We start from the raw sequence: 25,781 nt of genomic DNA on the forward strand, positions 1-25,781 counted from the left end.
TGTTTAAATCAAATGTTTATATTCAAACGTTAACTGACAGCACTAATGTTAAACATAGAAATAAAAGTCATAAGGTATTATGGTAATGATAAATCATCGCATAAACAGTTTACATCCTATACAGAATAATAGCAATAAAATACACATGATGCATACACAAAGCAAATTTGAGTCAGTTCTACCTGCGTGCACATGTGTGTGTGTGTTTAACGTTTAAAGACTTTCTAAATTCATACCTGTGATTTGTATTTTTTGTCATCTTCTATTGTTTTGCCGATAGATATTGGTCTAAGAAAGAAACGAATAAACTTTCATAAGATATCATATATAAAGACACGTATCCAACATTTTTGAACGATTCTTATCCGTCGCAAGTGTAACCGTGTGAATATTCACAGCTGAGTGACATGACCTAACTTAACCTTACTCCTTTATCAATGTACACGTATGTATATGTATATATGTATACTCATCATCATGTCGGGCGGGTTGCCCGGACTAAGTCCACCCTCTTCCTCCAGTTACTACGGTCCGCCATTAAGTGCTCTAGGTATATATGTATACTCTTGGTATATATAGTATATGTATACTAGTACAAGAATTTCAGAAAAAAAACAAAAAAAAAACTACCAGCTATTTTGAAAATGTCGATTATATATGATTATGAAATCACGTTGTTACCTTTGCAGAGGTTTGTATTCTTGAAATGCTTTTCTTATATTTTTCTTTAAACCTTACGCCAAATTTTGAATCATGGAGCGCTCGAAAGTTATCAAAATACATTTAGAAGCGCTTGCAGAGAACACGAAAAATAGAATGGCTATTTTTAGACGTACGTTTTATCATATCAGGTTTCAGATCTGACCTATATCTATTATCCCCTTTGTACCAAAACATACCATTTACCTAAAATCATTAGAACAAAAATATAGTAAATACCTGTTCATCTATGTTTTACCCATAGTAGTTCGGAACTATGGTCTCGTTCCTAGTTATCAAATAGTATATTGGCGTAAGAAGACACATTTACGACTTCATTTGCTTGGAGACTATACTATATAGAAGTGTTGTAGCGGCCTCTTGTAGTATCTAGGCTAGGACCGCCACCCGCTTTCTAGTGTATCATAGTCTTCCTCCTAGCCATCTATATTTGGCTGTACTGTGTATAAGTAGGCGGCCTCTTGTAGTTTTTAGACTGTTTTGGCTGTACTGTGTATAAGTAGGCGGCCTCTTGTAGTTTTTAGACTGTTTTGGCTGTACTGTGTATAAGTAGGCGGCCTCTTGTAGTTTTTAGACTAGGACCGCCACCCGTGCATTCTATTGTACAACCGTCACGGCAGCCCTAGAACACAGCTTAGATTACAACGGGAGAACTCGACGTGGTTTACGCTTCGCTCTGACGGGTCCCTATTTGCTCAGTGCCGCACCATTTCGCAACAATTAAGCCTCGCTGACTACAAGCATGTCTTGCTAGGCAAGCGTGGAAGTTTTGGGCCTGCAAGCGGCACGAAAAGACACGTATACGCACACCGGAGGTTCTAGCAAGGTAAGTTGTATAATTCAACGTCGTAAAGGTAAAGTTTCGTGGGGAATCGGTAGCATTTTACGTAAACAAGATTTCTACATGTACACGGTACAACGTAGCAACGTTATGACAAGAAAAAAGGGGCGTTTTAACTTGATATATAGGCTCTGAACTACCTAACGGCTTGAATGTTTAGACCCGTACGCACTGCCCCCTTTTCCCACAGCGCCCCCCTCTGTTTATTTTTTTGTTTTTAACAAACTTGACGGTTTATTGTAGCCGTCAATCATGTAAAATCAAAAGCTGGATCGAGTTCCCTATGAGCAAAACAGATCGTCTTTTAACTACAGTGGCGTGGAGTGTTTATAGTTTACAACCGTATAAAGGGTAAGTGTTTTTGCAAAGACGAAAACACTCTCCGTTTACTAAAGTGGGTCCGTGAAAACGCAGTGCCAATGCCAGAGTGCGAAGCGTTTGTTAAAGGAGTCCTAAACTCTAGAAGGGAGTGTTATTTTCCACTAGATTATATATCAATGAATACATAATCAGCCAACTTTTCGCAGAATTCCGCTTGTTGTGAATTACACAAGGTGTGTTTTGTAAAATAATATGTAACTCACTAAACCCGTTCAGACCCTACCCATGCATTCACTATGCGTAAACATACATCTTTAATCGTGAATATTTTCGGCATAAATGAGGGGAGCTAAGCACAATAAGAAGGCCAGTTGTTAATAAGATATAAAGGAACATAACAAGACAAGTTTTTCTTAGCCCCCCTGACATTCTTTGTGTAACCTAACTTTTGTCAGGCATTGTCAGGTACATTGTATTTAGGCATAGGCTGAGGTTGTTTAATTTAATTAATTAGAAAATAGAGGATCACCTGGGGAATTTAGTAGAATACCGAATGCTTTTTGAAGCGCACGGGACTAGTGGGTACTTTATTGTATACTGTAATAAGTATTCATTTTTACTTCCTAAAATAATTATCTATTTCAAAATAACTCCCCCCTCTGGAATTTAGGACTCCTTTAAAATACGTTGAACCAAGGTTGCTGTAGTTCAGTGTTAATCAATGTTAGGCTTGTTAGGACTTTCGTGTGTGTTATGTTGATGTATGTTACATAACAACCAACAAGAACAAGTGTCATTTTGCTCTTGCCGCTACAGTTTAATTCAGTGTTAGTGTCTACCTTTCATCTAATAATTAAACCAGCATATATCATTACGGTACGGTCACAGGACGACGTGTCGTAGGCCGTCGTACGATTTTGATGTCGTAGGGTTTTTGAGAAGGCTGTGACAGAACTAACCGCCGATTAATCTCCAAGGAGATCTACACGGTGCACCGAAAATCGTATATGCTAGCCAGAGAGGCTCCAGTCAGCCAGATAAGCTCCGGTCCGCACCTACGGTGCTATCTGGCTGACTAGAGCTTCTCGGTGAGAGATTAAACGCCGATAAGGATATACACTGCACGAAATGGCCTCGTTTCCCGGCGTATACGTACCGGGATTTTTCTGTATTTTTGTCGGATACTGACGGATACTGACGGATACATGCGGATTCGTGTAAGGTATCCGACTATTTCCGCACCGGTATATGGAATATTTCCTGAAGAATCCGAAAGTAAGGGATTTTCGACGAATACGGAGCCGTACACTGTACGGAAATGCCACCGATCCTGACGGATACGAACAGGAATTTTTCTGTATTTTTGGCGGATACTGACGGATACATGCGGATTCGTGTAACGTATCCGACTATTTCCGCACCGGTATATGGAATATTTCCTGAAGAATCCGAAAGTAAGGGATTTTCGACGAATACGGAGCCGTACACTGTACGGAAATGCCACCGATCCTGACGGATACGAACAGGAATTTTTCTGTATTTTTGGCGGATACTGACGGATACATGCGGATTCGTGTAACGTATCCGACTATTTCCGCACCGGTATATGGAATATTTCCTGAAGAATCCGAAAGTAAGGGATTTTCGACGAATACGGAGCCGTACACTGTACGGAAATGCCACCGATCCTGACGGATACGAACAGGAATTTTTCTGTATTTTTGGTGGATACTGACGGATACATGCGGATTCGTGTAACGTATCCGACTATTTCCGCACCGGTATATGGAATATTTCCTGAAGAATCCGAAAGTAAGGGATTTTCGACGAATACGGAGCCGTACACTGTACGGAAATGCCACAGATCCTGACGGATGCGTACAGGGATTTTTCTGTATTTTGAAGAAAATGGTGAATACTGACGGGTACAGGTGGACCCAACAACGAATCCGTAACGGATCCGACTATGTGCTTGCATTCCTAATTTAACTATACCCAAAACATCATTTTGAATGACAGGAAGTTTGGGAAAGCCTGTATGTAACATATGTATCATTTCATATCTCAACATAATGTATTTCTAAGTTCAAAAACTATCAAATACAATACAATACGGAAGTACTATATGGCTAAATGATCCATTTCATTTGAGACAGGCTGAGGGACATCCACATACTCAAAGCACCACTGCATATGCAGGTTAATGTCGGTAAATTGGGGTTGTGCAAGCACAATGTTCTGAAAAATTATGAAATGTATTACAAGTAACACCATCACAACATTGTGGTAATATTTACTACTGTATAGTGCCCTTGGACCAAAATTATCTACATGTTCTAAATATTCCACTAAAGTAATAAAAGCCTTATTTGTGGCCAGCTCTTAGTCTAAAAGCCATCAGATACAATTATTTCAAATACAGAGGTTGAAAATAGAAAGTAACATTATACTGTCTGAAGAACTCCCATGATGACACGCCACATTTTAAACGTAAGTAGCATATGCCGTGGAACTGCATGTGTATAATCGTCCTCTCCCCATTCTCTGACTACATCTGAGTTCACTTCTTCCATGCATTCTTGGTAAGGGACAGGCAAGGCTGATTTCTTCTGTATCTGCATGTTGGACTCAGCTTGGAGTCCATCTTGTGATAAACCAGTTCCTATATGATAAAACCAAATGATGAATAAATATCAATTCACGTATTTAAGGAACATGTCACATGATTTTGACATGGGCTTCGTTTCATCACAGCAGCTACAAAAAACACGGGACAATGGATATCCATCATGCCTCTCTCAGCTAACATTGAAGTGTACCGATGATGGACCTACCAAAGGAGCCTGAGGTACTCAGCAGCTGAGCATCTGACAGTTGATTGCTTTGTTCCCAGCCAAGGTCCTCACAATATGTGCTGCATTTGTGAAGGAAGTATCTGCCGATGCTGTACTGGATATATATATATAAATGGAAACAATGACAAATATTAAACATATCACATACTCGCATGTGTAAAAAAATGAATCTGGGCATCGTTGAATTGACTACGTAAAACTTACATCTATAACTTGAATATGATATTGATCAAACATGCACAGCTATAACTGAATGAAATAATCACTGAGGCACACTACTGCCTCCTTATAAGTTCTAGTTCACTATCCACAAACTGTGGGATCTTTGTGGGACAAATACTTATGACATTTTCTTCCCTTCCATATCTTTAATTATCTTTCCCTCCACTGCTTGCTATTTTGTATCTGAAACGTTAACCAGACACACATGTCTGCTGACCATTGGCAAGAATGAACAAATTGAAATTTTAAATTTCCTAGATCCTAACGCCGTAAAAGGGCAGGTCGGCTGGAGAATTCTTATGGTCATGCGAATGCGATGATATGTCAAGCCACAATAAGAGGATAACTGACGTCAAAACTAGTTAGAAACGGGAATTTTTCAATTTGTACTTACCAAAGGGCAGTCCCTCAAAATGATGAATCAACTCCCTACCAGCGTTTACAAGGGGGGAGGGGGGCGACGAATATTGCATGCACGAAGAAGACAACGTCGCAATTCCGTGCGTTTGAGTTTACACAAAATTCCCTTCGACTCTCAAGTCACTCAAAAATCACTGGTCGACCATGGTAGACTCTGGCGATGCCATGTTAAGCACAGAAGGTGATGAAACGCCGTTCTTGTCTGTGCTGTTAACCGAAAGAAAACCGTTAACGTTTGTCGCGCCCAGAAGTGTCTTGTGGGTAATTTGGATATCCGACACGAATCCGTGTTCCGTACACGTCAGGGTCCGAGACAGCTCATGACTTCTAACATATTGGCAAATCTGAACTTTTAACATATTGGCAAATACATAAAAAAATGAAAGATCCGAGTAGATATTGTATCTGTACCCGAAACGTATCCAGACGTATACGGCATCAGAATTGCTGGATCTGAGGTGTTCCTGGTATTTGTCCGAATTTGCTCGGAAACGTTCCGTATCTGTACCCGAAACATATGAAGGATCCAGACGTATACGGCGCGGGAATTGTCGGATCTGAGGTGCATCGGATCCAATCGGAAACGTTCCGTATCTGCTATGATGCGCAATTCCGGATCTGTTGGATTCGTCAGGATCTGAGATCATGCCGCGTGCCGTGCAGTGTGTATTTGTTGGTCAGGATCCGAAGCAACTACCGACAAACAATCCGAAAATCTCTGCCATATTGACAAATATCTAGAAACGAAGGATCCGCGCAAATATCCTCAGGTATCCGACGCGCATCACGGATCCAGACGTATACGGCGTCGGAATTGCCGAATCTGAGGTGTACCTGGTAATTGTCTGAATTTGCTCGGAAACGTGCCGTATCTGTACCCGAAACGTATAAAGGATCCAGACGTATACGGCGCCGGAATTGTCTGATCTGAGGTGTATCGGATCCAATCGGAAACGTTCCGTATCTGCTATGATGCGCAATTCCGGATCTGCTGGATTCGTCAGGAAATGAGATCATGCCGTGCCGTGTGTATTTATTCGTCAGGATCCGAAGTAACTACCGACATACAAACAATCCGAACATTCCAAATATCAAAAAACGAGGGATCCGCGCAAATATCTTCGGGTATCCGAGGCGCATCACGAATCCAGAAGAATACGGCGTCGGAATTGATCGGATCTGCGGGCACTTCAGTATCCGAGCAGTGAACTGGGATTTTTCCGGATTCGCTCGGAAACGCCATGAGGCCCGATTCCGGATACGTCGGATCCGTCAGGATACGTGGCCATTTCGTGCAGTGATATCTAAAGACTAAACCACCTTGGCAACCTACAGAACCTATTATCCCCCATCCTTGATCTTAACAGTCTTTCTGACGAAGCTCTCATTTATTTGCTATTCAGGGGTTCATCCTTTGTTTCTTCTGAATGTAATAATTAAATTTTGGGCTTGACCCAGGCTTATACTGTGGTGAGCAAAAGTTTCAAAAGTTAGTATGATTGGGTTCATATAATGATTGTTTACTGTTTATATGGCTTGTTGGTACTGGTCTACCCAAAAGATGTTACTTGTTGTTATTGAATTTTTCTATGCCTGTAGTAATTTTTATTTTAAGAGGTCATGTTTAATATTAGCTAGTCCTGTGTATCATTCAGTTGATTAATTAAGAAAAGACAGCTGAAATTTTTTACGGCACTTACACGACTATTCGGAGAGTGTCGTCAGTTTAGTTGCGATTGTACAACGACCGTACGACCAGGCCCTTACTGAAAAGTCAAAAATTCAAAGTTAAGTTAAGTTAAAATCCTCCCACACCATTATTGATGTATAGGGTGGTGCCCATCTTCGTTTCATAGGGTCACACTGTTTCATGTTTCATAGGGTTTCCCTGGGTCACACTGTGGTGCAATCACTGCAGCAGGGGGCTAGTCCACTGGCAGTGAAGTGTGTTTAACTTCCATACTGTTTCAGAAGTATATACCATTTTTGTAAAGTCTTTGGTATGACTCAATGCGTCCCTTGTCCAGAGGTGCCCTACCAGGGGCTTGAACCCCAGTCCTTCTGGTCCAAGTGATTTGAACCAGATGAGGTGAGAGACAGAAGCGCAGACCACTAAACCAAAACCTCTTACAAAACTGGGTCGTTTAGATCCTCCTCCTTTAGTAACAGTTAATCTTTTTGATAGCCTCATCTTATTTCAGTAATGGTTTCAAAAATGTACAACAAAATTTTCCTTGGAAACAGATCCACACTCTTTTGTTAGGTAGCAGCAGAATAACAAAGACTTTTGATGAAAAGAAAACACCTGTAAGAGTAGTACGCTTCAAAGATTCTTATTGTTCAGTCTTTTAAAGCCTGTCCTTTGTCTGGAATAGTCGAGCGAATGAGGTGCCTCTCTCCTAATTAGGTTACCAACTAATAGCTTCATTTGATGATATTGATAGGGTCTAAGCACATAATTCCTTCCTTTGTTAGAGCGTCTCGCTTGCCCCCCTCCCCCATAGTTACATCTTACGAAATCCATCATTGCATGTATATACAGACAGCATTCGGGTTTTGTAAGGTAAGTGATCAGGTAAGGTTGTAAATTCTAGATCAGGGAAAGGAACTACAAAGTTTGTAACGTTTGGGGATTTTAAAAAAATGTTTATTGTAATTTTGCCCTCCCCCTATTGGTTGATAACTGCAAGAGTTGAGTACTTTGTAGTTGTGGTTGCTTGTCGGGATGTTTTGAATTGTTTGTTCAACATCAACAGTACACGCTGTGCCGCTCTTGACGAAGGGGAAGAAGTTCTAGTCCATTAAGATTGTGTAATTTGCATGCTTGAAGTGGTTTGCATAGTAAAGTCGCTAAGGACAAAATGTAGGGGAACGAATGTCAGGGATGCGTGACGCACAAACACAGGAAAACGTTGGACACGCTAGGCTCTACAAGATAGAATTGTGTTATCTGGATCGTACATTTTTGTGCTGGCTTCTATCTATAGTAGTCGCAACCAGACTAAGTACGCCAGCTATAGGGAGAATATTTGCCAGGGAAGTTTGGCCACCAGAGGGTTTTATTTGGTCAGAGGTCGAGATATTGACCTTACCGTGGACTGACTCTACAGGCCAATTATTCATTTTTTTGCCGAATTATTCCATCCAAACGCCCGTAAAAACGACTGGTGGAGGCTATCAATAAGGGCACAATATGTTATACATATGATATGCCGTGGCCGTTTTGTTCTATATATCAAGTACTATTTTCTACGTAATATTTTCACATGTGTCATTTTTACTTCCCTTTTTCTTCAACAATTACGACTCCAAAATTTCATAAAATGGCAACTATCGATCAGAAAAAAATATGTAATTAGCAGAAGAAAGTCGTCTCCCGTAGCAGGGCCTGTTGTCTAGGCTATAGTTTGTCGTGTTTGTTGTTATGGGACGACAGAAAGCACAAGTCTACTACAGCTGGTTTCCAAGCGATGTGTGGTTTGGGCGCGTTTTCCCTCCCTCTCGTCCGTTTGTAACGTTACGCGTTTTACCTTCCGACGTTTCAGTTCTAAGTCGCCTCGCATCGTAGAAAACGAACGAAAAGGCAAATAAGAAATGAGGCAAAACAACAAATGCGCTTAGAGAGATTGGACGATGTCTTTGGATACAGCAGTAAATCAGATGTAGCATTCTAGTCTTCCTTTGCACTACCATGCAACAGGATATCAATTTAAAGGTGTTCATACATACAGTTTTACGGAATTCCTGCGAGTCTTATTGATAGCAAGGGTCGTGCGTATTCCATACCATTCGTATGAATTTTCCAAAATGCGTATGTTTCTTAGTATTGGATAGTTAGCCTCTACCAGACTCCACAGGTTGCTAGAAAAAAATCTTAGAAATTGGCCAAATAGATGGATAACATGCCATAGAAGTTAGTCCACTATAGAAGTTACAGTTTTCCCGTGGATGGGATATTGGACACTCTCTCCGTAGCCGACTCCCTTAGCATACTATTCACTCTATTTGGCCAATTTCTACTACTTTTGGGCAGGGCCTGGTAGAGGCGTATAGGTTCCGTAAAATTCGAATGAATGACCAACCATGCAAGGCATGCTTGTTGTTTGCAACAATTGTAACAAAACCCCAACATCATGCATGGACAAACCCGTAATACTAGCTTATAGTTAGTTTCCATGTGCCTTGTGAATGAATAGCTCTTCCTCATTATCTGTAAAAGACGGAGTGATCTTCTTCAAAGGTCCATGGATTAAGGCCTATACATGTGTAGTTTTCCCTATCATTCTTAACATTACAACAATAATGAACAGAAGTAAAAGGTATAACGTCATCCTCAATTGAGGTGAAGCATGATGCTTTTTCATATAGCTAGTGGTAGCACAATGCGGCTTCGCCACGGCTCGCGTTTTTGGCCAAGCACACCGGGTCACCCCTACTTTTCTCGATAAGTGTGTTGGGTTCTATTACGTGCAGAGGTTTGGCGCTTGAGGCTTATGCCCAAAGCTCCCTCATACACGGGGCCGAGGGCTTTACGTCACCATCCGAAATGACGAATGCAATCCCTTACAACATGTCTGAGCTGGAGTCGACCCTAGGATCGAAGTCGAATCAAATGAACAGAATTACACACAAAATGATGGCGAGTTCTACTTAATCAGCTTAGATTAAGCAAAACACCACTCGACTAGGAAAAAATGACACCATAATACATTATATATTGTACTATATATATTGTTGTAATATTCAGAGGTCATGTACTGATTACTATCCAGTAGAAGAAGTAATGGGGCGCAACTAAATAGTCCCAAACATCCGGTTTAAGTAATGAATCTTTGCTTGCCAGATAAATAACATGGCGCGCGCCAAGGTCATGCGAACTGTTTGACGCTGTCAGACAGTTTGTTCAACTGAACAGCGGTCTGAAAGAGTTCCGTCCGGTGACTTGACAGCACACCTTGTACCTCGAAAGCCCCCCTTTCACTGGGATGAAACTAGTTGGCGACTAGTTTCAAATGACGTTCGCCAACTAGTTTCGCACAGTTGACAAGTAGCTAGTTTCCAACCGGTTTCCAATGAACGCCAATTCGTCCCAGCAGTGGCGATTTTTTTTTTGACAGTTAAAGAAAAGCGAATGGACGCGAACTAGTTTCCGACAATATTGGCCCCCTATTTGCAACCATTAGTCACCAATAGGTCTCCATTAGTCTCCAAAAGGTGCCATTTATTCTGTAAAAAGTAATAAGTCAGTTCAAGGTAATACTATGTTTGCTCTGATAAATCTATAAGCATACATCATTACCCATACATTATACAGAACACATAATAGAGTGAAACCTGAATTATCCTTCGTGTCAGTTTGTTTTGGTAATTTCTGTCACTGTAAAAGTATTCTAACGTTATGCTTATATTTCATGATATGTTAATCATCGCGGTAACGCAATGGCCCGATGTTTGGTCAAGACACAAAGGTCCCGGATTCGAATACCCTGACATTCCCCATTCATGTTGTGCCCTTTGGAAAGGCGCTTTACGCGAATTCCCTCACTTCACTCAGGTAGAAATGAGTATCTAGCTTTGGTTAGGGACGTCCCTTGGATAGGACGTTAAATGGAGGTCCCGTGTTTGAGGAGAGCCACACCTCGAGCACATAAAAGAACCTATCGGAAAGAGTAGGGGTCTTTCCAGGTGTGAGTAGGTCAAATAAATCTGTCCAGATATGTAGCTTGTACTCTTCAGTACAAACCTGGTGTGTTAAGCCATGAGACGGTTTACCGGGCATGCAATACAAACAAACAAACAATGGGGAATGGGGTAGTGAATTTCCCGAGCAGTCTTAGTAACATCTGCTTCCCCTATTGAGTCAGTTAGTCGAGCTTGCCTAAGCTGGATGTTTCTGACTTAGAGAGAAGAGATGCTGGTTCGAATTCAGTGCCCAGAAGTGGTCCCTGTGGCCTTGCAATGAGGAAACTCGTTAAAGGAAACCCAAGCAATATTAGGGCCCGCAAATCGGATTTTGAAAGTAAATCTGTTTGGTCATTTCTATACATAATTAGTTCAAACAACACTATCACAATCAATAGCGACGTCCATAGTGCAAAAATACGACGTCGTTGTGTGATATGAGAACTCACTGAAAATCGTCGCCAGGGTTTTTGTAGGCTCGCGAAACTAAGGGAATCATCGTACAGCACGTTTTGCGCGGTTTTAAAATGCTAAAAGTATGAAGTTATTACGCAAATGTGCTAGATGTGTTAGTAAATCTGTCAGAATTTTTTTCTATTTCCATATTTTGGGCCCTTATTATAATGTTGCTTTGGTTGCCTTTAAGAGCCAAGCAGTGGTCCCTGTGACCTTGCAATGAGCAAACGCGTTAGAAACAAGGGAAATCCATCTGTCCTGTGACAGAAAAAGTTGTCTACATCCTTGTCCATTGTTGGTTAGCCTCGCTGAAAATCCTAGGAAAAGAATTCGTAACCGAACCTAAAGACGAAAGATCCTTTCTTTTCTACATGATGCTTTCAATGTGCCCAAACTGAACGCGCCTTAAAATGTGATTGCATCTCCGTACCAGTAATGTTTCATGAACATGAAAGAATGAAATAGGTACACTGATTTGTCTTCAAACATAGAGATCTATTAATTAGATAATCTTTACTTTTCTACAAAAGGTTATTACGTTTGTACAAAGCTCTTAAGTTTGTACAAAGAAGCTCTTTCGAATAGAAAGTTGTGTGTATGTATGATCACCCTGACACTACGATGTTGTTTTAAACAGGAACGGAGAACTATTGTCACTAGCTGGTGCACGATATTGGACTTTACACAACGATGGTAAGATAAACCTAGTGAGATTTGTATACGTGTAAGATACGTTTTTGAGAGGACCAAATGTCTGTGTGTATGTGTGTGTGCTTGCGTGTGTTTTCTGTGTGTGTGTGTGTGTGTATATGTGTATGTATGTGTGTGTGTGTGTGTATGTATGTATGTGTGTGTGTGTGTGTGTGTGTGTGTGTGCGCGTGTGTGTGTGTGTGTGTATGTGTGTGTGTGTGTGTGTGTGTGTGTGTGTGTGTGTGTGTGTGTGTGTGTGTGTGTGTGTGTGCGTGCGTGTGTGTGTGTGTACCTGTCTGTCAGCCAAGTGTGCATTCGTGCAGGTTGCATTTCTTGCATAGTGAGCATTACACATTGCATAAAACCGTACCATGCTTTTCTATAATCGATTTACTGCTGTAAAGGAAATAAAGCAACCCTTTGCTTTTTTGCCGCAGGCTGACCAGTTGAGTGAAGAGCGCATTAAGGGTGAGTTTTTTTTCAGCTTTGATAACTTTTCATAAAGATTAAATTTGCAGAAACCGTCACCTAGCAATGGCTTTCATTGTTTATTGTTAATTCGCGCGTAAAAAGTACATTGAACATAAATGAATAGTAATTGAACATAAATAAATAAGCAGCATGCAAGGGAAACCAGAAACCTCCAAGGTTTATTCAGGGTTTCACATTAACTACAATTGATTACACCATGATATCAGTTTAACTTAAGTAAATAAAGTCAGACGTAAAAAACGTAATCATTATACACATGTAGATAGATAAGTAAAGTAGGAAATCAACAGTCTAGGGGGCCTTCACCTTTGACCTATTACCCACAATTCCTGTCGCTGCTCATGCGTACTCTCATGAACCCTCTTTTATTCCCCGAGCATTAAAACTGCTCTACCACACTGACTGTTGACACAAGTTTTTACTGTACTGTGTTACGGATGAACATTGAGCCACTAATGTAATCTCAACTGCGCAAACTGTCAAGTTGTTAAAGTTTTATGTATAAGGGAAACTTGGATTGGCGCCTTATTTTAATCTGTTCGAGCAATGTTATTTTAAACTCGTAATGTTTTAGACAAATTTCACATAGTGAATTTTACAACTAATGAGCGCTTTGTAAATCATATTTCTATGAAATTGTCACATGCCAGGTCATAAGAAATAAAACTGAATCTGAATCTACTTCGAAGTGTGAACAACCTTACAACGTTATACCAAATATGTCTAAATGTTGACCTGCGTTTCTATACTGTTTCAACTGGACCTCTGGGAAGAACGGATAAGGCCGACAGAGCATTTTTCCAGTATAAAGAAAGGTGATTGATTGGTTTATTGGTTGATTGATTAATTGATTGATTGATTGATTGATTGATTGATTGATTGATTGATTGATTGATTGATTGATTGATTGATACTGTATCCAGAGCTTCGGGACGCGTTCCTGGTGTTCGACAAGGACGGGGACGGGACGATCAACACCACGGAGCTGGCCACGGTCATGCGGTCCCTGGGGATGAACCCGACCGAAGCAGAGATACAGGACATGATGGCGGAGATGGATTCTGATGGTAAGATGCAGTTCCAGTGTCACATACCAGGGGGCCAAAAGCAACGTTGACCTTTGTTCTCCTACTCATGATCACATATCAAATATCTTTACAATCCATCCAGACGTTCTTAAGTTATGCTGACTACAATCATCCGGACACACACACAGACACACACGCAGACACGCACACAGACATGCTCAAAACAATATCTCCATGGAAAATCTCCAGTTTCATGGAGATAATGAAGGCGTACAGAAACGTCCCATTTATGCAAAGTAGACAAGTCAATGCTACATCACGATTCGATGGAAAGTTCATCTGTGACGGTATTTGACATTATCAATCCGTTGCTGCCACAACACATCCTCCCAGGGCACGTGACATAGTTTAAGTAAGTTAAAGTCCGTCCCGCACCAGATGGTGCATAGGGTGGCGCACGTCTCCGTTTCAATAGCCCTTGGGCCACACATTTGTACAGTCACTACAACAGGAGGCTAGTCCACTGGTAGTCACTAGTGTGTATTCAACTGCCATACTCTTTCCGAAATGCTTAGTGCTAAGTATAAAAAGCAGCACTGACATCTAAAAGTATTTGGTATGACTCGGCCGGGGATTGAACTCACGACCTACCATAAGGCAAACACTCCACTCGCACCAGTCCCGGCCAGGATGTTGATAATAGCGAGACTTACCATTTATCATGCAAATTAGACATGTTTAAGGCACCCAGAGAATTTTATGAGACTTCAAAGCTTGAAGTATTCTAGTAGCTGTAATCATTTGCATGCGGATTTCTTATCAAAAGTGCTCAAAAGTGGCACAATATTTGACGGACATGCAGTCACTCTCTCATTGGTCGAACCACTAATTGTGATGGACAGTCAGGACCAGTCTATTAGGGCTTGGGTTTTCTATCAGTTCTCACCACACAACGACATCGTATCTTTGCTCATGATCATTTAATGTCAATATATAATGGTATAATGTTGTTGAAACTTACTATGTGTAGGAATGTCTAGAAATTGGAGTTCTTTTATTTAAGTTTCAAGCCTCATAAAATGCTCTGGATTCCTTTAATGATAAGTTACGATTGATATTTGTGTTATAATCGCTGGTTCCCTTGTGTTTACCAGGTAGCGGCGAGATTGACTTTGATGAGTTCCTGGGACTCATGGGACAGAGGATGCAGGATGTAGACGAGGAGGAGGAGCTCAAAAATGCCTTCAAAGTACGTCTTTTGCATATTTTGTACGAAAGCCCACATGGACATTTTTCGCAGACTATGGGAAGCCCCGTTGTCTCCACGAGATGTCTTTCACAGCCTTTGTGAAGCCCCTTTCGCACTCCGCAAAGGGACTGTACGATATCTATTGGGAGAGGGCTGGTGCAAAAAGGGTCCGGTAAAAAAAAAATTCCATGACCCTCCCCTCTGCTCATTTTTTTTCATGGCCCCTCCCCAAGGCCAAAAAAGTTTTCCATACCCCCCCCCCCCCCTTTTAAGGCCTTTTTGCATGAAACACACTACAATAAAACTTTGAATGGGACTTTGTCATGACACGCACTTGACTTCTGCTGGTGCAGCAACATATCACTACAATCGGTGTCTGCCCCAAATTTTACCATGGACTTCTAAATTTTCATGGCATGTATACAATCATGTAAATGACATAGCACTTGAGATTGTTACACTTGCCTGGTATAAGACATATCTTGCCTAGTATCACTTCTCTAATCTATGTGAAAAATTGCTATCCTGCCCAACAGCAAGCAGCTATCGTATCCCTTTGCCGTCGGTGAACCTTCTCATTTGTAAAGATGGAAGTACTGATATTTGTAGGTTTGATATTGATATTAATTACTGAAATACTAATAATATCTAATAGTGTTCATAAACTTTGTATGAACATGCAATCACCGATTGACTTATTCAGTGTTTCCGCCAGAATGACGAAGGGGGTTCCGAGGGCATTTTCAGTTCCTCTAAGAAGGTCCTGCGTCAGGTGTTCCGTGGTCTGCCTCTCTTTCTTCTCCACCTGGTGGCACCTAGCCTGGTCACCAGTCTCTACGGGTCGGCTTAGGTTTGTATACTGGGCCCAGTGTGCTATATTGACCTGTCTCTGTCAGCCTTTCTTCTTGGCTGTCATATTGAGTTATCGCCTCTCCGTACAAACTAATTAGGTCAAGCCCGTAAATTAACCCACCCCCGGGGGGCTAATCTGTCTGGGCGAGCGGGCACCACTGCCAGCGCCGTGGATATACCAGGGAGCTCCCGATGGTATCGGTTTCCAGGCTAGGTGGCACCCAATTCATAGCAGTTGTTTTCTTACCGTTGCAGACGTTTGATAAGGACGAAAACGGCTTAATCACGCCTGTTCTTTGGTCTGCCCTCTCCACCCGGTGGCACCCAATTCACAGCCGTTGTTTTCAGGTTCTCTAGGAAGGTCCTGCCCCAGATGTTCTTTGGTCTACCTCTCTTCCTTCTCCTAGTCTGAGTACCATCCTCCGTACTGAGTACTGACCGTTGGCTAAAAAAAAAACGCTTGCTATCGATATCCGTGGCTAGCAAGCGATTCTTCCTTTGAGCCAGTGATCACTACGGAGGATGGTACGTGGTTAGCAAGCGATTTTCTTTTATAGCCAACGGTCATTACGAGGATGGTACTCAGACTATCTTTCTCAACATGCTGGCACACAAGTCATGGCAGCTTTTATTTTTCTTGCCATTGCAGACGTTTGAATATGACGGAGACAGTTTTATCACGCCTAGCGCCTGTTCTCGGTCATTGATAGTCAGTATAAACCAAACTACAGCAGTCTGGGGCTGCAATGGCTCCTCCCCGCGGGCTGGCTGGTTACGGGCGGCTGCCTATAAGCGCGATTAAATCAGGCTACGATTCATAACGGTTGATTTCTTGCCATTGCAGACGTTTGATAAGGACGGTGACGGTTTCATCACGCCGGCAGAGCTGCGTGTGGTGATGACGAACCTGGGGGAGAAGTTGACGGATGACGAGGTGGACGAGATGATCCATGACGCCGATCAGGACGGGGACGGAAAGATCGACTTTGAAGGTGAATTATGAATTATTTCAGCCAGCCGACGCGCCACGTACAAATTCATTATCTTTGCTACCCCCATATAGCCCCGTCAAGGGCAAAGTAGGGAGGGAATTGAGGTCCCAGGCTAAGGCGGGCAGGCCTCCAGCCTGGCACGGTATGATATTCTCCAAGCAGAGGTTTCGGTCGAGTAGGGTAGGAGTCTCCGGGATTTTTGACGTCTGTCTGACTCTCCCTTAAAAATACCGTATAACTCAACGGTAGGAGCCGTCCTAAACGCGTGCCAGGCATAACATCCTAATAAGAAATGGTAGGGGGGACGTATGAGTGTTTGTTCTGGCGTTGATAGTTTGAAATTTGATATGGCGGCTCCCCCCGGGTGCGCCCCTGAGCTGGTTTCAGTATTTGTATCATTCAATATGATTATTAACTAGGGGACCCAAAATCTCATCATTTCCAAGTCTCATCAAGACCTACGTATGAGACCTACGTATACACCTACCAAATATCAAGACAATCTATCCAAGCCTTCTCGAGTTATCCTGTACATTACACACATACATACATACATACAAACGCTACCCTCTGCATAACCTTCTCGGCGAAGGTAACTAGTTTGTAGAAAAAGGTGAGGCGGGCGCCCCTCCTCCTTTCGGAGAGAAGGGGCCACTGCATGTCATCGAACACCTTTTGAACACCTTTCGAATCCTCTTTCGCTTTTGGTAATCGACACGAAAGTCACCTGATTTCGGGTCATAATGTATACAGGGAAGCGATAAACCATTAGTTCACAAATCTATAGGATTAAAAAATGAGACTGAAATATAGAAAATAACTTTCAGACAATGTTATCTTCTCTTATTCTCTATTTAATCACCCTTTACATGATGCATAATGGCAAACGATTGATCTTTTTACGTCCTATATAATTTATACCTTGTACAATTGTTGTGCAATAAAGGTATAACATAACGTGGGAAGAACTTTATGATCAATTTTGCAGACCTTGCTTTTGTGCTGTGTTTTGTTTTTGATGCATTTTAATTTGACTGTGCTTCGGTGAGTACTGAGTAGTTATCATTTGTCCGTTTTCTTTTTTTCTCTCTACAGAATTTGTGCAGATGATGTGCGGCAAGTGATCGTCACGTGATCGTCACGTGATCGTCACCTGATCAGACTCTTCTTTAATTGTACATACAGATATACTTTTTTTTTACTAAAACTCGGCAAACTGGCAAGGATTTCTGATATTAGATCCATAGCTCTTTTTTCAGGTTTCGCATAGTCAGAGTTAAGTGACAGGAGATCTAGATAAGGCAAGCGGTCTCACTGATTACCGAAAACAACCGAAGACAACGGAAAACACCCGATTTCGGTTCGGCTGTTTTCGGCTTGTAATCAGTTGTTTTCAGTAATTAGTTAGACCCGAAGTGATGTTTTTAAGAATCCAGCCAGGTTCTCTACATGGGTCACCCCATTCTTCTAGATGGAATGTTGGGTTATTTAACTTGCATGTAAAATTGACTACTTCCTAGAAGACTTTTTGGGATCGATTAATAGAACTGCCTAGCCAGTACAGCTACAGTGCAGTAAAGTAAGTTTGAGGTTGATTTGATAGGAGAGTAGCATATTTTATACTGTAGTCTTTTCTTTCTGTGCTGAGAGGATAGTAGTATACTGTATATCTTTGGGGCTATTCTTTGTAATACGTTGATAAAGGTTAGACATCCAGGTAATAAGATACGCCAAAGATAATAACTCAAGCAACTGGATAAGATTTTGAAACAGTCAGACATTTCAGAAATCATCCGCTATCTTTCGTCAGTGACTAAAGAAGGATCTGGTAGAGCTGGGTTTTATACCAAAACTCTGAATAGATATATTGGTATAAAACCCAGTTCTACCAGATCCTTCTTTAGTCACTGACGAAAGATAGCGGATGCTATCTGAAACGTCTGACTGTTTCAAAATCTTATCTAGTTGCTTGAGCAATTATTTGTGGCTTATTCTTTGTAATATTTGAAGAGTATTGTTCTTTTTTCCATATAGATGTGTGAATTTAGCTGATAAAACTGATATTGTTAACTTGTTTCTCAATGAAGCTAGCATTATCAATCTTGGTGGCAATATGGATTGTATTATGAAGTTCTGAAAAGATTCCTTATAAAATTGTCTTGAAACTGCAAAATCATATGTAGATTCATACTGTGAGAAATGCTGTACATTCCCGCTCTACTTGAAATTTTCTTGTAAACTTTGATAAGACGTTACTAGCTATAGCAGCCCATTTACACCGTCCACAATTAACTGTAAGACTTGAAAGACACTTTTCTATTAAAAGTTTTCTAAGCAGCATCTGCTCTTCTTAGCAGTTTATTTGTCAGTTTGTCCGTGTTTATTTACGTTTCGCTGTAGTCGCTTAAATGTCTGTTTAATTGCTAAAACCCTGTTGAATACCGATTTGTGAACAATCATGCTCGATTGTTATGCTGTTTTACTTCCTTTATATCTACAACTGTTCAATGAGAGCATTCTCCAGTACTAGTTGAAGGAAAGCTACACAAAAAAATTAAAAGCCAACTATACTGTGCTTAATATACCCAGAAGTCAAGTTCTTACTTCAAGTTGTTTCACATAAGTCCTAGGTTTTTCTACCGTTTGCAACTTGTGCCGTGCTGACGCCTTCTCACTTGATGATTGAATTATATAACGTCAGTGTTCTAAATTTTCCAAATAAAATGAATAGTGCTTTTGATTTTTCAAACTGGCTTTCCTGAGGATGGAGGTCGAGGAACTTTCCGTCGAATTTGAGGGAATTGTCGAGTTAGTGGGCTTTGAATTCGGAAAGTTCCTCGATAACCATCCTCAAGAAAGCCAGTCTGAGAAGCACTGTTCACTAGTCTGTTTGGGAGATTTAGAACACTGACGTCACATGATTCAATCATCAGGTGAAAAGGCGTCAGCACGGCATAAGTTGCAAATGGTGGAAGATCCAAGAACTATGACGGACTTATGTGAAACAAGTAAGAACTTGACTTTGGGGTATACAGATAGTATATTGAATTTGTGTATATTCCCTTAAAACGAATGGCGGGAGATAAGGCAAGAGCATGTTATCATTATGTCGTAATGAATTTAGCCAAGCTCGCAGTCCAAGTGAGATAGTCTTTTGCCTTGGTTTATCTGCCAGGTCCATCGTCACAGCTCCCACTGTAGACTGCGCTGTTCTCCGTGCATCATGTCGAGCTGGAAATCAAATTGAAATACAACATCAGGGACAGAAAAAGAATGTAGAGTATGAAAATGGCAATACAAATTCGGCAATAAAAATCTGGAGTCTCAAAATAAGTGAAATTACTTTGCAGGAAAAAAGACAACAGAAATGAATGGAAGAACGACTGAATGAATAAATGAATGAATAGATGGATGGATGGATGAATGGATGGATGGATGAATGAATGAATGGTGGGTGGATGGATGCTGGCAAGCTAGAACACGTACTGGTCGTGCGGATAGATCGATACTTGTCGTCCTATACACGTCATCAAATTTTTACCTGAAAGAACTGGGGATCTCCTTGTAGACACCTATCGACCATCTCCCAGTACTGCAGCGTGACGTCGAGGCGGTAACCGGAGGGCCCGCCCTTGTGTATCCGTGCGAAGTCCTGACATGTCGGGTCGTGCCCCAACACCTCCTTTCCGTGTCTGTTCTTCACGGCGTACCGCCTCAAGTAGCCGTCCACCGCCCGCCGGCTACACGTCCACGATACGGCACAACTCTGCCAGTCTAAAATGATGAAATACTGTAAATGCATTTTTAAGTTCGCGTGGTTTTTATTTCGCAGTAGGGAGATATTGGAGTGTTCGCCGTAGTTTTAAGTTCGCGTTTGAAGCAAAGGTAGTGCTACAGTCATAGATGGGCAAAAAGTTTCGCGTTAGTTTTAAGTTCGCGCTGAAAGTTTCCCGCGAAACCCGCGAACATAAAACCACCGCGAACATTTCTGCATTTACAGTAGTCAACAAAAATTAGCTCCTGATTTGCATAATTAGCATATCATTGTGTACAAAAAACATCACTTAAGCTTTCTTCAGACAAAAAATCACGACCATCTGTCAACCCCTTCTAGAGTTATTATCTTTCAATGCTTGAAACAAAATCGGCTCCTGCAGTTCCAAAAAAGTCGCTAGGGGTTCGCGACTTACTCTTCCTCGGGCTCTCAAGAGCTATTTACCACTCAACAACAATGACTATAGCATGTCCAGAACATGAGATACCAAAATCGGAAGTTCCGCCGCAATACCGTAACAAGCCGCTAGGGGGGGGGGGCAAAAATCTAATGATTTTGAGATCTCCTCAAGACCCACCCACATACCAAATTTCAATTTTAAGATAATCAATCTAGGCATTCTCGAGCTATCATGTTGGCAGACGAACAGACAGACAGGCACACGAATGCTGACGAAAACATAAGCTTTTTGGCGAAAGTAACAAACAATTTGTTCGTACCGTCCATGAGGTCCTCTCCCATCTTGCGGGCGTCCGTCCAGTAGGCTTTACTGATCTGGTACGGTCCACAGACCTCGAACCCTGGGCCCTGGAGTTCACACGGGGGGCTGGGCATGCGGCATCCCGGGGACAGCACGCGACACATACAGTCCATACACCTGTCAGGGACATACCCCGCAAGAGCCCCTGCTAGACTGAAGATAACGACGAGGACAACAAGTACTCTTGCGGTTGAAGGCTTCATCTGAGAGAGACAAAAGTTTTCAAAAAAGAAAAAAAATCTTTAACCTTTTCCTTCTGTCTAACCTTCTGTGTAACCAATAGAGAATTGGGCGCCAAACGGCTACTTCAGTGTGCTAAAGGTTATGATAACCTGCTTTACCTTCTTTTTGTGCTGGATAAGGCCTTCCAAATTCACTCCATTTCCTTATAATTATCTTCGCCGAGTACTTGTACTCGGAGAAGATTATGTTTTCGGTTAAAAATCTGTTGGGTGGGTCTGAATGTATGTCAGGAGCATAACTCAAGAAAGCTTCAATGAATCTTTTTGATTTTTGGTAGGTGTGTAGTGGTTGTGCAAAGAAAACTTAAGTTCGAAAATGGTTCACCTTGCGTTTTTCAACAGTACTGCAGCAGACTTTACATTTTTTTGTGTTTGTATGTAGGCAAAAAAAGTGACGGAAACGTTGATGGATCTTCATGATTTTTTGCAGGTGTGTAGATGTTGTGAAAACGGGGGTCAAGTTCAAAAATGGTTCCCCTGGTATTTTCCGTTGGTACTGCAGCGGGCTTTGTGTGGATGTGTATTTGTATGTCGCCAGCATAACTCGAGAAGCTGTTAATGGATCCGTATGATATTTAGTGGATGGGTAGGGTTTACAGAAAGGAAGGTCAAGTTCGATAATGGGCCTTCTAGCGGGTACCTAAGGTACTGCAGCGGAGCTTCAAAATTTAGGGGCATATTTTCTGAAAGTGCTATGGTCATGATTTTTGTGTGGTAGATAGTTCATGCCACAGAAAGTAAGTTCTGTAAATTTTGGCTCCCTAGCGGCTTGTTTAGAACTGCAGTGGGTGTTTTTGTTTTGACATTCGGACATGAATAACTTGAGAAGGGGTCGACAGATCGTCGTGATGTTTGGCATGTAGAGAGCTCAGATGGTTCTTTACATTATCAATGACTAATTATGCAAATCGGGAGCTAATTTGCCTAATTAGTAAGGAAAGTTTGTTAACCTACTGCATTTCAATGGGACATGGGACAGTGTCAGGTCATGTAAACAGATGGCCTTGCATAAACGTACATGTAGGTCAAATAAATAAACTATTCTCCAAGCAGAGGTGTGGGTCCTGCTGGTTTAACGCGTTCAGTTTAGGCATTTTTGTTCAACACGGTTGGCGACATAACGAAATAGGGACAAAAACACCTAAAACACGTCAACCACCAGCCAGATTTATTCTATTCATATATATTGACTGTACTATTTCATCATCACTTTCAACTTACAACACTGCAATATCGAACCTTTGTGGCCCATATAATATCAACATACTCATATTTTTTCATGACCAGTTATAACATATATCAGCACACTCTACACATATACTAGTCCTGTACCACGAAATGATTTTTAACCATATCTAGACTGGACTCACTCGCCCCACCATAACTTCCAAATGGTATGGTGCATGATCAAATTTGCAGGGGGTGATAAGCACGTATATATTAATCACTCTCCATGATAAGCCTTGATTATTTGGCGAAGATAATGTGTTCGTGGAACTCTAGTTACCTTTGGTTTACCCGTAATAATAATGTGGCCTTTTGTGACTCAAACTGAATCGTATGTCTTCTGAATTGGGTATGGAAATGATCCAAAAATGCAATCTATGAGAATTTTAAAGCTTGTTGTGCAAACTTAGAGATTCATAAATTCATTGCCATTCGCGTTGTGTATTTTCAGAAAAGACGAGGATTGAGCTAAATAAAACTATGACTTAATCGCAGTGAACATTATAAAGGGGCTGACTTATTTGCCTTTCAGTGTCCTTTGCTCACAACCAATACAGCGCAACAGGTGTTGCATTTTATTTGCTGACCACCTTATGCTATCTGCATTGGTGAGAAAAAGTCAATACTAGAAAAGAAGGATATTTACTGCTCATACACTTCCTGTTCCACCTTATAAGTCACGTATTCGAGGCTTCTATTACCATATGCATGGTGTGTAGAGTTCTGATAAATCGGTTAACTGCATCATCTTTAAATTGTCGAAAAATGATTGTACTTAAAGTGTCAGTAAAAAGAAATTTCTTCAATTATAAAAAAAATGTCTTTTCTGAAAAAATGGACAAATTAGTAACAGGTCGGAAGGACTCCGAGTCATACTAGCTAACATCTAGGGGAGGGGGGGTGGGGTCCTTTCTCTGACGTAACGACCCATTGCTAATTTGTCCCACCAAAGAGCACACAGTAGACAATGGATTTATAGATTATGATAGACGTTTTCAGACATACCAATATTTTACGTGAATGGTACAGAAAATTTCATTTCACTGGTACTAATACTCTGAGTCACAAGACGATTCTGGTACATATAGACCTACGTACGAGGTCGAGTAATTGTTAACTAGTTGTGATCAAAGGTCACTTTTTCCTCTACATGCAAATTGTTACAAGTACAAATGCTGTAACGAAGTAGACGGATATTTCAAGTACGATAAGTAGTACATCAAATAAAGAAGTCTCGGCCTAACTGTCTTGAGGACCTGAGTATATTTGTTCATACTTGAATCATTTTCTTGAAGAATAAATTAACCTACCTTCATCAAGCCCGGTCTAAATCAAGAACAGTACAAACTGCGTACATACACATGTTCCGTACATCGTACATGTATTCTAGGAGCGTGGTGGTGTAAGGTACTTGATAAGACATTTGCTGAAATTGGGAAACGTTTCTTACCTTTGACAACGGGTGCCAGGAGGTTCTCAAACTGCGTCCCTTTGGCTCAGAAGTGATCTAGCTGGTAGAGCACAGGTTTATAAACTGAACCGGGAAGTAAAACAATAACAACAAGAAAACAGGAAGAATGTGTGGTGTCTCTCGATGACTCATCCAGCCATCAGGAAGAAATACGTCTCCTTTAACTCAAACTCGTCCAGCTTGACTCACATCCGTAGTAGTAACAATTTGTCAAGTCCAGAATTGTTGTTCCCAAGCCGTTGCACTGTCGTTTTCACAGGTGAGCCTCGCGCCCCCACTCAAGACCGCCCTCTTGCGACTATGATATTTACAACAGTTGGACCAACTGCAATATAAAACAGATAGACTCGCATACACTTTATACATTTGCGTTATTCTTTCAAGCTGTACTTTTGAAACAACATTTGAGAGAAACAGATACATGTTTACTTAAAAAACATATGCAGTTGAAGCTACTATAACTGCAAAGGAGCAATTGTCACATTGGTCTATGATTTATTATATCGCAAAGCTAGTGTGGCTAGTTGCCGAAATACTCTTCAAGCTGTCGTAGGGCTATAACGAGGAGGGCCCTAATCTAAGACGTACCCTAATTTATGTTATGTGACGTTTTTTAATGATCTGATTATGCATACAATAACAATAACTTTATCGCACAACAATTGTACAGGGTACAAAGTATACATACTCCGTCTTTGCTGCCACCAACTTGCGCAATTCGTCCAAACTACCTGGCAACTAGGAATGGAGCGTGGTGATGAGTTCAAGTGTTGAAAAAGCAATATTAGAAATGGAAATAAGAAAATGCTGAAATCTTGTTTGTACTAGTTACATTTACTATTTACTGTCTAGCACATTTGTGTAATAGCTTCATACTTTGAGCATATGAACACAGTGCAAAAACATGCCATACGATGATTCCCTTAGTTTCGCGAGCCTACATAAACCGTAGCGACGATTTCTCACATCACAACGAAGTCATATTTTAGCACCATGGACGTCGCTATATTGTGATAGTGTTGTTTGAACTAAACATGTATAGAAATGACTAAATAAATTGACCTTGAAAATCCGATTTTCGGGCTCTAATATCACTTGGGTTGCCTTTAAGCTAGGGCCCTCCCCGTTATAACTCTGCTTAGTCTGCCCCAAGAGGCCTGATATTAGAGGCTACCTAACTGAAACTACATAGACAGCTGATTCCCGAACAGCAGACTTACATAAACCCCTTTATCCCTAAAGGCCTCCCTTTTCACTCCAAGAGGTCCCCGACCAACTGTCGGAGATTGTTTATCTACAGCGATAGAACAAACTTTGATAAGATAGCTGTCTGTGACGGTCACCAGCTGGGGGTGGAAGTTAACGGATGGTCCCCGGGGTCTCAGCAGTTGGGGACAAATCATGTATCATGTTAATGGTTTCGCCTGATTTTTTTTTTTCGTTTCAAGTTTCAAGGCATCCTCATTTGAGGTGAAGCATGATGCC

At 41.3% G+C, this 25,781-nt stretch overlaps 2 protein-coding genes across 2 annotated transcripts; one reads left to right on the forward strand and one right to left on the reverse strand.

Moving 5' to 3' along the window:
* The first annotated feature begins 1,354 nt into the window (after positions 1 to 1,354).
* Positions 1,355 to 19,161, forward strand: LOC136438073 (calmodulin-like). Its single transcript, XM_066432745.1, has 7 exons — positions 1,355 to 1,546; positions 12,155 to 12,210; positions 12,646 to 12,676; positions 13,624 to 13,767; positions 14,883 to 14,977; positions 16,674 to 16,821; positions 17,917 to 19,161. The coding sequence occupies exons 2-7, from the start codon at positions 12,208 to 12,210 to the stop codon at positions 17,943 to 17,945; spliced, it is 450 nt and encodes a 149-aa protein (XP_066288842.1). The 5' UTR covers positions 1,355 to 1,546; positions 12,155 to 12,207; the 3' UTR covers positions 17,946 to 19,161.
* On the reverse strand, positions 18,924 to 24,559 carry LOC136438072 (lysozyme-like). Its single transcript, XM_066432744.1, has 4 exons — positions 24,276 to 24,559; positions 21,316 to 21,559; positions 20,363 to 20,595; positions 18,924 to 20,052 (listed from the first exon to the last, which is right to left on the reverse strand). The coding sequence occupies exons 2-4, from the start codon at positions 21,557 to 21,559 to the stop codon at positions 20,005 to 20,007; spliced, it is 525 nt and encodes a 174-aa protein (XP_066288841.1). The 5' UTR covers positions 24,276 to 24,559; the 3' UTR covers positions 18,924 to 20,004.
* Positions 24,560 to 25,781: the final 1,222 nt, after the last annotated feature.

This window comes from Branchiostoma lanceolatum, chromosome 7, assembly GCF_035083965.1.
Source record: "Branchiostoma lanceolatum isolate klBraLanc5 chromosome 7, klBraLanc5.hap2, whole genome shotgun sequence".
NCBI lineage: Eukaryota > Metazoa > Chordata > Leptocardii > Amphioxiformes > Branchiostomatidae > Branchiostoma > Branchiostoma lanceolatum.

Excerpts from the sequence above, each read along its gene's own strand:
- LOC136438073 (XM_066432745.1), top strand. Across the intron at positions 14,978-16,673 it reads AGCTCAAAAATGCCTTCAAA|ACGTTTGATAAGGACGGTGA; the intron begins GTACGTCTTTTG and ends TTGCCATTGCAG. Across the intron at positions 16,822-17,916 it reads CGGAAAGATCGACTTTGAAG|AATTTGTGCAGATGATGTGC; the intron begins GTGAATTATGAA and ends TTCTCTCTACAG.
- LOC136438072 (XM_066432744.1), bottom strand. The coding sequence starts at position 21,559 with ATGAAGCCTTCAACCGCAAGAGTACTTGTTGTCCTCGTCGTTATCTTC. Across the intron at positions 20,596-21,315 it reads GGGAGAGGACCTCATGGACG|ACTGGCAGAGTTGTGCCGTA; the intron begins GTACGAACAAAT and ends TCATCATTTTAG. Across the intron at positions 20,053-20,362 it reads GAGATCCCCAGTTCTTTCAG|CTCGACATGATGCACGGAGA; the intron begins GTAAAAATTTGA and ends TTTGATTTCCAG.